At 30.2% G+C, this 15,147-nt stretch overlaps 1 protein-coding gene across 2 annotated transcripts in view; it reads left to right on the top strand.

Moving 5' to 3' along the window:
* The first annotated feature begins 4,010 nt into the window (after positions 1 to 4,010).
* LOC135130036 (zinc finger protein 98-like) overlaps positions 4,011 to 15,147 on the top strand; it is a 31,981-nt gene continuing 20,844 nt past the window's right edge. For both annotated transcript variants that reach the window (XM_064057342.1, XM_064057343.1), the window contains exons 1-2: positions 4,011 to 4,464; positions 4,511 to 4,691. In XM_064057342.1, the coding sequence (XP_063913412.1) occupies positions 4,318 to 4,464; positions 4,511 to 4,691 (328 nt within the window). In that variant the 5' untranslated portion in view covers positions 4,011 to 4,317. The remainder of the gene's footprint in view (positions 4,465 to 4,510; positions 4,692 to 15,147) is intronic.

A 15,147-nucleotide genomic window follows, 5' to 3' on the forward strand; every position in this document is an offset into this window, starting at 1 on the left:
TTTTTTCTCTATCTCGATTTTTCAGTTCTTCAATGTTTCTGTTTTTCAATTTTTGGAATTTTTAAATTTTTGATTCTTCAGTTGTATGATCTTTTTTTAATTTTACATTTTTCGATTTTTTGATGTTTCGATTTCTTAACAACTCAGGTATTCGATTTTTTAAATTTTGTTGTGTTGTTCGATTTTTAGACTTTTCGTCTTTTTGATTTTCCAGTTTTTCGATGTTTCAATTTCCCTAAGTTGAAACTCTTCAGTTTTCCGATTGTTTAATTTTTGCGATTTTTTTGCGAATTTTGGATTTTCGATTTCTCGATTATTGGACTTTTCGTTTTTTGATATTTTAATTTAACAATTTTTTAAATTTGAAATTGTTCGATTCCTAAATTTCTCGATTTTTGAATATTACAGTTGTTCGATAATTCTAAGTTTCAAATTTTGGTATTTTTCAGTTTACAGTTTTTTAATTTTTCAATTTTTTAAATTTTCCATTTTTCGATTTTTCAAATTTTTCGACTTTTCGATTTTTAGATTTCTCGATTTTTTAAGTTTCAGAAGTCTCAATTTTTCAAAATTTCAGTTTTCGGAACTTTTTAATTTTTGGATTTTTCTACTTTTCGATTTTTTTTTTGATGTTTCGATTTGTCGATTTTAAATTTTCGATATTTTTATTTTTCAACTTGAAAATTTTCAGATTTTTCAATTTTTCTATTTCTCGATTTGTCGAAATGTCGATGTTTGGATTTTTTGATTATTCAATTTCCCAATTTTTCAATTTATCGATCATTTTAATTGTAAATTTTTCAATTTTTAACTTTTCGACTTTGGCCAATATCCATTTCTCAATTTTTTGATTTTTAGATTTCTCGGTTTTCCGTTTTTCAACTTTTCGGTTTTTCGATTTTTCGGCATTTCAGTTTATTAATTTTTCAATTTCTCGTGTTTTTAGTTTTTCGATTCTTCATTTTTCCGATTTTTCAATTGTTGCGATTTTTTAAACCTTGGATTTTTGATTTCTTGGTTTTTCAATTTATAATATTAGATTTTCGAATTTTTCTATGTCTCGATTTTTCAGTTCTTGGATGTTTCTATTTTTCAATTTTTGGAATTAATTTTTTTTTTTCAATTTTATGATTATTTTTTTTTAATTTTACATTTTTCGAGTTTTTGATGTTTCGATTTCTTGACATCTCAGGTACTCGATTTTTTAAATTTTTCAACGTTTCGGTTTTTAAATTTCTCGAGTTATCGATCTTTGGATGATTCGATTCGGTTGTTGTTTTTAGACTTTTCGTCTTTTTGATTTTCCAGTTTTTCGATGTTTCGATTTCCCAATGTTGAAACTCTTCAGTTTTCCGATTATTTAATTTTTGCGATTGTTTTGCTAATTTTGAATTTTCGATTTCTCGATTATTGGACTTTTCGGTTTTTGAATATTTCAATTTTTCGATTTTTTAATGTTTCGTTAGTCGATTTTTCACTTTTTTGATATTTTAATTTTACAATTTTTTAAATTTGAAATTGTTCGAATTCTAAATTTCTCGATTTTTGAATACTCCAGTTCGATAGATAAGTTTCAAATTTTGGTATTTTTCAGTTCAGTTTTTTAATTTTTCAATTTTTAAATTTTCCATTTTTCGATTTTTCAATTTTTCGACTTTTCGATTTTTAGATTTTTTGATTTTTCAAGTTTCAGTTTTCGGGACTTTTCAATTTTTGGATTTTTCTACTTTTCGATTTTTTTTTGATGTTTTGATTTATCTATTTTTAAATTTTTCGATATTTTCATTTTTCAATTTGAAAATTTTCAGATTGTTCAATTTTTCAGCTTCTTGATCTTTCGATTTTACAATTTTTCTATTTCTCGATTTGTCGAGATTTCGATGATTGTTTTTTTTTTATTATTCAGTATCTCAATTTTACAATTTGTCGATCTTTTTAGTTGTATTTTGCCAATTTTGAATTTTCGATTTCTCGATTATTGGACTTTTCGGTTTTTGAATATTTCAATTTTTCGATTTTTTAATGTTTCGTTAGTCGATTTTTCACTTTTTTGATATTTTAATTTTACAATTTTTTAAATTTGAAATTGTTCGATTTCTAAATTTCTCGATTTTTGAATACTCCAGTTCGATAGATAAGTTTCAAATTTTGGTATTTTTCAGTTCAGTTTTTTAATTTTTAAATTTTTAAATTTTCCATTTTTCGATTTTTCAATTCATCGACTTTTCGATTTTTAGATTTTTTGATTTTTCAAGTTTCAGTTTTCGGGACTTTTCAATTTTTGGATTTTTCTACTTTTCGATTTTTTTGATGTTTTGATTTATCTATTTTTAAATTTTTCGATATTTTCATTTTTCAATTTGAAAATTTTCAGATTGTTCAATTTTTCAGCTTCTTGATCTTTCGATTTTACAATTTTTCTATTTCTCGATTTGTCGAGATTTCGATAATTGTTTTTTTTTATTATTCAATATCTCAATTTTAGAATTTATCGATCTTTTTAGTTGTACATTTTTCAATTTTTTACTTTTCGATTTTGACCTATATCGATTTCTCAGTTTTTTGATTTTTAGATTTCTCGGTTATCCGTTTTCCGACTTTTCGGCTTTTCGATTTTCCAATTTTTCGTCATCTCAGTTTTTTAATTTTTCAATTTCTCGCGTTTTCAGTTTTTCGATTCTTCAATTTTCCGATTTTTCAATTTTTGCAGTTTTTTAAATTTTGGATTTTTGATTTATAAAATTAGATTTTTAGATTTGACAATTTTCCGATTTTTCGGTTCTTCGATGTCTCTTATTTTTAAATTTTTGATTTTTCGGTTTTATTTTTTTTAATTCTGGATTTTTCGATTTTTTGATACTTCGATTTCTTGACATTGCATTCAATTTTTTTAATTTTTCGACTTTCCGAGTCTTAAATTTCTCGATTGGTCAATCTTTTGATCCTTCGATTTTCGGATTTCTCGGTTGTTTTGATTTTTAGAATTTCCGTCTTTTTGATTTTCCAGTTTTTCGATTTTTCGATTTCCCAATGTTGGAATTCCTCAGTTTAACGATTATTTAATTTCTTCTTAATCGGCATTTATTTCAGCCAATTTTTCCACAGTTGCCGATACATACACTGGCAGATTCTATTCATTGTTTTCAAAAACTATCCAATGTTCAAGGTAAAAAGGTGAAAAAGTTTTTCACAAATTTAAGTTTGTTTTAGAAAAAAATGTAGGTTTTAATACCCTGTCGCCTGTGAGTAAAATTTTGGGAGGAGAATTTGTAAAAGTGGATATAGATCTAGATGATATAATAGAGATTAGAAAATTTAAAATTTACTTCAATAACTTCTTTCGATGTTGAAAGATCGCTTTCTATGTTAAAACATGTGTTTTGTGACAAGCGCGAATCATTTTTAATAGAAAATTTTGAAAAACATTTAATTAATTGGTTTAATAACAATTATAGGTGTAAAATACAAATACTGTGTAAACAGCATTTTCTTACAATCATACTTAATTTAGTTATAATTTGAATTTTTAATTTACAAATAAACGGAAAAAAGAATAAGCATTCGAAAACGACGAAAAATAAATTAATAACGTTAATCGGTGTAATTTAAATCAACTAATAGTACAACAATCACAAATCAAAGAGTATGATTGCATGCGTAGTACAATCTTATCAAACGATATACTGGATAATGAATTAAATTTTATGTAAAAAGAATTTTCCACATTTGGCCATTTAAGCGATTTAACATTTCAAAAACCGCGCCAAAACAGCAACAAAAACGCACGCCGCCACTGCGTAAACCACGAACGCAGTAGCGTAGACCAATCCATCCACTTAACAAAATTTATTAACAACTACGTTAAATTGAACAAAAACATCATACAAAAACACTCCGCATCATTTCCAAACCACAAACTCAACACAAAAACAAATTAACCACCCATTCAACGCTCATTCTGCCTCATCGATTGCCGCCGTCCCACCACTCATTATAACTAATGAGAATTCTAACCACTGCTCCCACATACGCAACAACCCAAAACACCCGCCTTTTCGTCATTTCCCCCCAAAACGACCCCCTTTTTCGCTTCTCCGCTTCGCCAGATCCCCGCACAAGGCCCTCACGCGCCAATTTTCCCCATCCTTGCCGCCTCTTTCGCGAAAACGCGAAAACCGTCCGCCGCCATTCGAACTCTTGACAGCTCGCTGTCATTTTCCCACCAGTCCAGTGGAGTCGATTGTGTTGGCTTGGGTCCGTAAAAATACGATGTTGTGAAGACAAAATTGGTGTCTTGGTGCCCCTAGAGCCGCCAGAATGGCCCAAATCGAGTACGACTTTAATCGCATCTGCCGCACGTGCAAGACTGAGGCCCCAGAAATGAGATCGGTCTTCGAGGGATGCGAATTGTTGCACGAGTGTCCCCGTATTGACGAGATGCTAATGGCTTGCACCTCCGTCCAGGTAAATAATTGAGTTCTTGTAATTAGTGGTAAGCCGGCGGTTGCAGGTGAGGACCGAAGACAGGCTGCCGAAGCTGATTTGCGTGACTTGCACGGAGCAGCTGAAGGGGGCCTACGTTTTCAAGCAGCAATGTCAGGAGGTGGAAGTGTGTCTGAGGGAATATGCGAAGCATATGCCGCAGGACTGCAAGGAAGAGCAGATTGTGGACGAAGATGCAACGTTTACAGGTGGGCTTGTGGGGAGAGTGAGGTATCGGAGTGGTCGAAGAGATGAGATTGGTTTGTTTATTTTTCTGAGAGGAAGTTGCGTTTAATTAAAAGTGAAGGGGTAATTTTAAAAGGCATTTTCTGGAGAGACGTAAATTATGTATGACTAAATTATGTTTAAAAAAATGAAATTTTAGATATTTAAACAAAAATTATTAGTTTTCACTTCTCGATCTTAACTAATGAAAAAACATGAAATTAATCATTCGATGAATGACTAATTTCATGTTTTCTATGCTTTTTTTGAATTGTACAAAATACAAATACTGGCATCTGTAGATCTGTTTTTCTATTGGTAGTTTTGTCAAGACAAAATCACTGAAACTTTGGGACCAATTGTTGTACCTTAAGGCTATAATGTAGATAGTAAATCGCTAACCAAAATGTGCTTATCCCTACTCATAATTTGATGACGTCATTTCAAAATTTTGCTAAATAAATCGTGTTTTTTACATTGATGATCATGCACATAATATGCACACATTTTGGGTCTAAATATACACCACTTTATTAAAGATATGCAGCTAAATATGCAAAACATGCAGATGCAAGTTGTTAATTTGAATATGTCTAATAAAACAAAATGATATTTTTTATTATTTATTGTTAAAGTACAGGTCTTGTAACGTTTATTTGCTATATAAGAATTCCGCTGGCGTTGCTTTTAGAGCTGAAAATTGTCATTTAAAAACTCCGTTGTCAAGTTGCCGTTAATAGTAACTTTGATGTTCAACTTTTGCCGTATTTAAGGGAGTTGTACATAGAAGAAAAGTGAAGGATTTAAGTTGATTACTACAAAAATTTACCATTTTAGACATGCTTTAAGTTTCTTGTTGCCGAAATAAGTCTACACATATTAAAACAAAAAGGTAAAATATAGCCCCGCCCATCCGCCCTAACTCAATTCTGATGATTTTTTTTATTCGTCGTGAGCCAAGAAGGCGGAGCTTAACTCCAAAATCCTTATTTCTCTATGAGGAATTAAAAACATGTTTTTGAATATCGTGTTGTTCAAAGAATACTATGTAAATTAAGAAAAATAAAGTCAATGATACGCCCCACCCACAACCGCCCCGATCTCAATTCTCAATTGTAATGAATTTTTCATTCGTCGTCAGATCGAGGGGCGGCGCTTAATTGCAAGATCCATATTTGTCTACAAGAATTTACCATTTTCAACGTGTTTTAAGTTGCTTGTTCTGAAAAGACGACTACGTATATTAAGAAAAAAGGCAAAATATAAGCCCCGCCCTCTCTCAATTGTGATGATTTTTTTTAATCGTCAGGAGCCAATGGAGCGAAATTTAACTGCAAAATCCTTATCTAAGAATTAAAAAAATCATCACAATTGAGATGGGGTGGGTGGGCGGGGTTTATATTTTCCTTTTTTTCTTAATATACATAGTATTCTTTGGATGACACAATATTCAAAAACATGTTTTTAATTTCTTCTAAACAAAAAAGTATTTTGCAGTTAAGTTCCGCTCTTTGGTTCACGGCAAATTAAAAAGAATCATCACAATCGAGATAGGGTGGGTGGGCGGGCTTACATTTTGCCTTCGCAGTATTAAAATGTGTAGACTTCTTTTCACAACAAACTTAAAACGTGTTTAAATGGAAAATTTGTATAAGGAAATATCAATTTTGCAATTATACTCCGCTTCGTAACTGCAAAATCCATATTTCCTTGCAAAAATATACCATTTTAATTATGTTGTAAGTTTCTTGTTGTGAAAATATGGTATGTATATCAAGAAAAAAAGGCAAAATATTAGCCCCGCCCACCCGCCCTATCTCAATTCTGATATTTTTTTTTAATTCGTCGTACGCCGAGGGGTGAAGCTTAATTGTAAAATCCTTATTTTTCTACGAGAAATTACCATGTGAAATATGTTCTTAAGTAATCTTTGGCTGTATTTTTTTCTTAATATACAATTACATATACAATTCTTTGAACAACAAGATACTTACTCAAAGTTTACCATTTTAAACATGTTTTACCTTTCTGGTTGTGAAAAGAAGACTACACATATTAAGAAAAAAGGCAAAATATAAGCACCGTCCACCCTCCCTGTCTCAATTCTGATGATTTTTTTTTAATCGTCAGGAGCCAAAGGAGCGAAATTTAATTGCAAAATCCTTATCTAAGAATAAAAAAAATCATCACAATTGAGATGTGGTGGATGGGCGGGGTTTATATTTTGCCTTTTTTCTTAATATACATAGTATTCTTTGAACAACACAATACTCAAAAACATGTTTTTAATTTCTTATAAAGAAATAAGTATTTTGCAGTTAAGCTCCGCCCCTTTGGTTCCAGGCAAACTAAAAAGAATCATCACAATCGAGATAGGGTGGGTGGGCGGGCTTACATTTTGCCTTTTCCATATTAAAATGTGTAGACTTCTTGTCACAACCTGAAACTTAAAAGAAGTTTAAAATGGAAAATTTGTATAAGGAAAAAGGGCAAAATATTATCCCCGCCCACCCGCCCTATCTCAATTCTGATAATTTTTTTTTTAATTCGTCGTACGCCGACGAATTAAATTGTAATTGTAATTGTAAAATCCTTATTTTTCTACGAGAAATTACCATGTGAAATATGTTCTTAAGTAATCTTTGGATGTATTTTTTTCTTAATATACATGGTATTCTTTGAACAACACGATACTTACTCAAAATTTACCATTTTAAACATGTTTTACGTTTCTGGTTGTGAAAAGAAGACTACACATATTAAGAAAAAAGGCAAAATATAAGCCCCGCCCACCCGCCCTGTCTCAATTCTGATGATTTTTTTTAATCGTCAGGAGCCAAAGGAGCGAAATTTAATTGCAAAATTCTTATCTAAGAATAAAAAAATCATCACAATTAAGATGGAGGGTGGGCGGGGTTTATGTTGCCTTTTTTCTTAATAAACATAGTATTCTTTGAACGACACAATATTCAAAAACATGTTTTTAATTTTTCTCGTAAAGAAATAAGTATTTTGCAGTTGAGCTCCGCCCCTTTAGTTCAAGGCAAATTAGAAAGAATCATTACAATCGAGATAGGGCGGGTGGGCGGGCTTACATTTTGCCTTTTACATATTAAAATGTGTAGACTTCTTTTCACAACATGAAACTTAAGACATGTTTAAAATGGGCAATTTGTATAACGAAATATCGATTTTGCAATTAGGCTCCGCCCCATAACTGCAAAATCCGTATTTCCTTGCAAAAATGTACCATGTTCTAAGTTTATAATAAAATATAAGCCCCGCCCACCCGCCCTCTCTCAATTGTGATATTTTTTTTTTAATCGTCATGAGCCAAAGGAGCGTAAATTTAACTGCAAAATCCTTATCTAAGAATTAAAAAAATCATCACAATTGAGATGGGGTGGGTGGGCGGGGTTTATGTTTTGCCTTTTTTCTTAATATACGTAGTATTCTTTGAACAACACAATATTCAAAAACATGTGTTTAATTTCTTGCAAACAAAAAAGTATTTTGCAGTTAGTCCCGCCCCTTTGGCTCACGGTAAATTAAAAAGAATCATCACAATCGAGATAGGGCGGGTGGGCGGGCTTACATTTTGCCTTTTCCAGGTTAAAATGTGTAGATTTCTTTTCACAATGGGAAACTTAAAACATGTTTAAAATGGGCAATTTGTATAAGGAAATATCGATTTTGCAATTAGGTTCCGTCCCATAGCTGCAAAATCCATATTTCCTGGCAAAAATGTACCATTTTAACGTTTATATGTTGCTTTTTTTCTTAATATACATAGTATTCTTTGAACGACACAATATTCAAAAAGATGTTTTTAATTTCTTGTAAACAAAAAAGAATTTTGCAGTTAGTACCGCCCCTTTGGCTCTTGGCAAATTAAAAATAATCATTACAATCGAGATAGGGCGGGTGGGCGGGCTTACATTTTGCCTTTTCCATATTAAAATGTGGACTTCTTTTCACAACATGAAACTTTAATAAATATGTTTAAATTTGTATAAGGAAATATCGATTTTGCAATTAGGCTTCCCGACCATAACTGCAAATTCCATATTTCCTTGCAAAAGTGTATCATTTTAACCATGGTTTAAGTTTCTTGTTGTGAAAATATGTTATGCATATTAAGAAAAAAAGGCAAAATATAAGCCCTACCCACCCGCCCTATCTCAATTCTGATAATTTTTTTATTCATCGTAAGCCGAGAGGCCGAGCTTAATTGTAAAATCCTTATTTTTCTACGAGAAATTACCATGTGAAATTTGTATGTTTTTACGTAATCTTTGGCTGTATGTTTTTCTTAATATACATAGTATTCTTTGAACAACACGATACTTACTCAAAATTTACCATTTTAAACATGTTTTACTTTTCTTGTTGTGAAAAGAAGACGAAGTATACATATTAAGAAAAAAGGGAAAATATAAGCCCCGCCCACCCGCCCTATCTCAATTCTGATGATTTTTTTTTTTAATCGTCAAGAGCCAAAGGAGCGAAGTTTAACTGCAAAATCCTTAGGTAAGAATTAAGAAAATCATCACAATTGAGATGGGGCGGGTGGGCGGGGTTTATAATTTGCCTTTTTTCTTCACATGCGTAGTATTCTTTGAACAACACAATATTGAAAAACATGTTTTTAATTTCTTGTAAACAAAAAAGTATTTTGCAGTTAGTTCCGCTCCTTTGGCTCACGGCAAATTAAAAAGAATCATCACAATCGAGATAGGGCGGGTGGGCGGGCTTACATTTTGCCTTTTCCATATTAAAATGTGTAGACTTCTTTTCACAACGTGAAACTTAATACATGTTTAAAATGGGCAATTTGTATAAGGAAATTTCGATTTTGCAATTAGGCTCCACCCCATAACTGCAAAATCCATATTTCCTTGCAAAAATGTACCATTTTAACCATGTTCTAAGTTTCTTGTTGTGAAAATGTGCTCTGTATATTAAGAAAAAAAGCCAAAATATAAGCCCCGTCCACCCGCCCTGTTTCAATTCTGATAATTTTTTGTATTCGTCGTACGCCAAGGGGCGGAGCTTAATTGTAAAATCCTTATTATTCTACGAGAAATTACCACGTCGAATATGTTCTTAAGTAATCTTTGGCTGTATGTTTTTCTTAATATACTTAGTATTCTTTAGTTTAAAATGGAAAATTTGTATAAGGAAATATCGATTTTGTAATTAAGCTACAACATAGGACGTTCTATTAAATAATTACTTTTTATTTAATAATTAATAATACGTTCTTGATCTTACCCAATTTTTTGCTTTCATTTTTACAATATGTCGGTCTGTCTCTCAAAAAAAGTAAAAAATTGGTCAAAGTTTATTTCCATAAAGAGAAAACCATTATCTTCGGGGGGCGCAAATTCCAAGTATTTTATATTGTCCATACTCGTAAACATGTACAAGGTTAACTTCGAGTGAAATATGTAATTGACTATTAGTACGTTCAGATAACAAGCATCAGCTACATCATGCGTTTCTGTTAAAAGAAAATGAATTTTAATTTGAGAGGACTGATTAATTAAGTTACAATGGAGCAGACGGTCCGAATATTATTTGGGTGAGGAGCTATTATTGTGACTATTTCCTTCGAAAAATTTAAGCCAATCAAAAAACTGAAATGTTTAACTTATATCCAATAACGATTAAATTACAGCGATAATATTACACTAGTGCATTTATCGATAATTATTTTTAAATTTTTATTTTAAGAAAAAGAACAATTATAGAAATAACAATTTGAATATAAAATTTTACTGGATACTGATGATGACGGGCTTTTCATGCTGCTTTCATCACTTATTATTCTTTTCATGTCCATTCCTATAGCTTCTGTTACCTGCCTTGTCCGCTTCAAAATTTGATATCTTCCTAATGGACAATTTTTGAAAAAACCTTTTGATTTTTCTTTCTTTCATGGTGGGTTTACAGTTAAGAAAAGGCGTTCGACTGTAATATGTTTTCCTTTTTTTTTTTCAACAATTTGAAAAACCTGGAAAATTATGATATATTTCTTGAAATAATGCTTTATATGAAATACCTTAAATATTGCAAAGGGTCTTCACAACACCTTCCTTATACTCTTCTCCGTCATTGCGCCTCATATTGAAAACGAAATCTTTTAGAATTAGAGCCAATTCGGATACGGTGGTTTCCTTGTTTAAAGTATGTTTTCTTTCATTGCAAAATTGTTGAAACTGTTTCCATGCGGAATCTCTGGACTTTTTTGTATTCACTGGAGTTAGTTTATTTACTGCGGCGTCTATCACTTGCCCAGAATATTGCCCAAAACGAACTCATTTTGAAGCAATTGACACAACAACTTTAATCAATCCTTTTTAACCTGATTCTAACATCCTGTGTATTTCCTCGGGACTTGAAAATCTCGAGAGTTCGTCTTGTTTTGCAAAGATTTTTGAAAATGTAATTTACTCCAGCTTTTCAGGTCATATTTCACAAATGATTGGAGTTAATCGGCACGGTTTTATAAAGGAAAGCCCACCCAAACTAACCTGATTTCCATTGCAGTTTTTATCTGAGACTTTAGATAATAATAGTCTGGTGGATGTCATGTAGGGAGATTTTTCTAAAGCTTTTGATAAATTTGACCGTCATCTATTGATAAAGAAATTAGAGCTTTTTGGTTTCTCGAATTCCCTAATATTATTAATGAAGTCGTATTTAAATGAGCGTTCTCTCTTAGTTACTGTTAACGCTTTCAAATTCAGCAGTCTGGAGTACCCTGGGGCTCGGTTTTGGGGCCGCTGTTATTTGATATGTTTATCAATGACGTAATTGACTTGATTGATCTTCATTCTCTTTTATTTGCCGATGATCTTAAGATCAAAGTAAAGCATTGATAAAGCCTTTCAATGGTGTGTAGATAATAATCATTTGTTAATGAACAAAGATGAATGTTATCTTATATTCAGTCGAAAAATTAAGGATATAAAATTTAATTATAATGTTGATAATAGCATCCTTAAAAAACCGACGTTGTACATGATCTTGGGGTCATATTTGATCCTAAACTTTCATTCAACTCGCACATTGAATCTATTGCGACATTATCTTTTTGTTCTCTAGGTTTTGTTATTCGCAATGGACGTGAATTCAGCGATATTGAAACTCTTAAACTATGGTACATAATTTTTGTTAGATCTCGACTTGAATACTTGAAAATAATTAAAGAAGTTGTAGAAGAAAAGTGAAGGATTCAAATTGATTACTACAAAATTTACCATTTTCGATATGTTTTAAGTATTTGGTTGGTTTGGACTAATTTCTGCGGGAAATAGTTGTTTGGTCGGTTTTTATAACGGCTAAGTGAATATTTTTGGTACATATTTAGCTGATTTTACATATTTTCTTTAACTAAGAATTAATTCTTTATTTGTGTTTTTCACTAGCAAAACATCTTAAACTAAGAATATTGTTGAAATCGTAATAACCCAGTGGATTTTTTTCGGGAAAATGTTTTAGAAACACTGTTCTATTTTGTATGAATTTTTAAATGTTTTTAGTGACAATTTTTGTGGTTGTCTTCGATACACTGTATGATATTAATAGTGAGAAAAAAATGTAAAATTAAAATAATCGAAACATTGAAAAACGAAATATCGAAGAACTGAAAATTGAAAAATGAAACATCAGAAAATCGAAAAAATGTAAAATTCAAAAATCTAAAATTTACAAACCGAATAACGAAAAATCGAGAAATCGAAGCTCCCAAATTACAAAAAAAAATCGGATAACTGAAAAATCGAAACATCGAAAAACCGAGAAATCGAAAAATGAAAAGATCAAGAAGTCGTGGAGTCGAAAAGTCGAACAATTGAGAAACCGAAATAGGCCAAAATCGAAAAATCGAAAAGTTAAAAATTGAACAATTTATAAATTGAGAAATTGACAATCAAAATATCGAAAAATCCAAATCTCGATAAATCGAGAAATAAAAAAACTTAAAAATTCGAAAAATTGAAAAATTCAGAGGTTAAAAGATCAAAAGAACGTGAAATCGAAAAGTGATGAAGTCGAAAAATAGAGAAATCGGCAAACAAAAAGTTAAAAGTTGAAAAATTGCAACAGCGGAAAAATCAGAAAACGTAAAATTGGAAAACTGGAAAAACTGAAAAACCGAAATTGGCTAAAATAATAAATTGAAAAACTTATAATTCAAAAACCTGAACAATCAAATCTCGATAAATCGGGAATGAAAAATTAACGAATCGAAAAACTGAAAAACAGAACATCTAAAGCCAGAAAGTCAAAAAATCGAAAGAGTAACAAATATTGAAAAATTAAAATATCAAACATTGAAAAATCTAAAATTTTAAAATCGAAAAAGTAAAATAATCAACACATCGAAAAATCCAGGAGTCAAAAATCGAAAAGTCGAAGATCGAAATATTAAAAAATCCCAAAACTGAGATATCCAAAAACTGAAAAATGAAAGAAAAACTGAAAAATGGAAAACCTGAAAAATCCGAAAACTGAAATATCCAAAAAGTGAGAACCTAAAAAGTCGAAAAATTGAGCAATTGAAAAATCCAAAAAGTGAAGTCAAAAAATCGAAACCTTACAAAAACTAAAAAATGAAAAATCGAAAAATTGAAGAATTAAAGAACAGGTATATCGATTATCGAAACTCTCGAAAGTCAAGAAATGTGAAAATCAAAACATCGGTTAATTGAACAATTGAAAAATTGACAGTTTAAATGTCAAATTTGAAAAATTGAAAACTCGAAAATGTGAAAAAACGACAATTGAAAAACAGAAAATCTAAAACCGGGAAGTCGGAAAATCGATAGATTAAGAAATCAAAACATTTGAAAAATTCGAAAACATGAAAAACGGAAATATCGAAGAACTGAAATGAAAAATCGAGAAATCGAATAATCTAAAATTTTAAATATTGAAAAATTAAAATATCAAAAGATTGAAAAATTTAAAATTTAAAAATCCAAAAATTGAAAAATCGAAAAAGTAAAAAGGTAGACACATCGAAAAATCCAGAAGTCAAAAATAGAAAAGTCGAAGAATTGAAATATTGAAAAATCCTAAAACTGAAATACATATCTAAAAACTGAAAAATCGAACAATCAAAAAAGTGAAGTCGAAAAATAGAAACCTTGAAAGATCGAAAAATTGAAAAATCAAAAACCTGAAAAATCAAAAAATTAAAGAATTGAAGAATAGGAAAATCGAAACACTCGAAGGTCAAGAAATGGGAAAATCAAAACATCGATTAATTGAAAACTCGAAAAATTGAGAGTTTATAAAAGTCAAATTTGAAAAATTAAAAAATCGAAAATTTGACAAAATGACAATTGAAAAACAGAAAATCTAAAACCGGGAAGTCGAAAAATCAAAAAACTAATAAATCGAAACATTTGAAAAATTCGGAAACTTGGAAAAATTGAAATATCGAAGAACTGAAATGAAAAATCGAGAAATCGAAAAATCTAAAATTTTAAAAATTTAAGAATCTAAAATTTAAAAATCGAAAAATTGAAAAATCGAGAAAGTAAAAAAATCGACACATCGAAAAATCCAGGAGTCAAAAGTCGAAGAATCGAAATATTGAAAAATCCCAAAACTGAAATATCGAAAAACTGAAAAATGGAAAACCTGAAAAATCTGAAAACTGAAATATCCAAAAACTGAGAACCCAAAAAGTCGAAAAATTGAGCAAGCGAGAAATCCAAAAAGTGAACTTGAAAAATCGAAACCTAAAAAAAAACTAAAAAATGAAAAATCAAAAACCTGAAAAATCGAAAAATTGACAGTTTATAAATGTCAAATTTGAAAAATTCAAAAATCGAAAAATTGAGAGCTTATAAAAATCAAATTTGAAAAATTTAAAAATGGAAAATTTGACAAAATAACAATTGAAAAACAGAAGATCTAAAACCGGAAAGTCGAAAAATCGATAGATTAAGAAATCAAAACATTTGAAAAATTCGAAAACTTGACAAACTGAAATATCGAAGAACTAACTGAAATGAAAAATCGAGAAATCGGAAAATCTAAAATTTAAAAATCAAAAAATTGAAAAAACGACAATTGAAAAACAGAAAATCTAAAACCGGGAAATCGAAAAATCGAAACATTAAGAAATCGAAACATTTGAAAAATTGAAATATGGAAGAGATGAAATAAAATTCAGAAATCGAAAAATCTAAAATTTTAAATATTGAAAAATTAAAATACCAAAAATTGAGAAATCTATAATTTAAAAATCGGAAAAGTAAAAAGTCAAATATGGAAAAGCCGAAGAACACAAATATTGAAAAATCCCAAAACTGAAATATCGGAAAACTGAAAAATGAAAGAAAAACTGACGAATCGAAAAACTGAAAAATCCCAAAACTGAAAATCTAAAGAATCGAAAAATTGAGAATCAAAAAAGTGAAG

This window comes from Zophobas morio, unplaced genomic scaffold (genome assembly GCF_036711695.1).
Source record: "Zophobas morio isolate AGI-343-1 ecotype UQ-CSIRO unplaced genomic scaffold, CSIRO_AGI_Zmor_V1 ptg000017l, whole genome shotgun sequence".
NCBI classification, from domain to species: Eukaryota; Metazoa; Arthropoda; class Insecta; order Coleoptera; family Tenebrionidae; genus Zophobas; species Zophobas morio.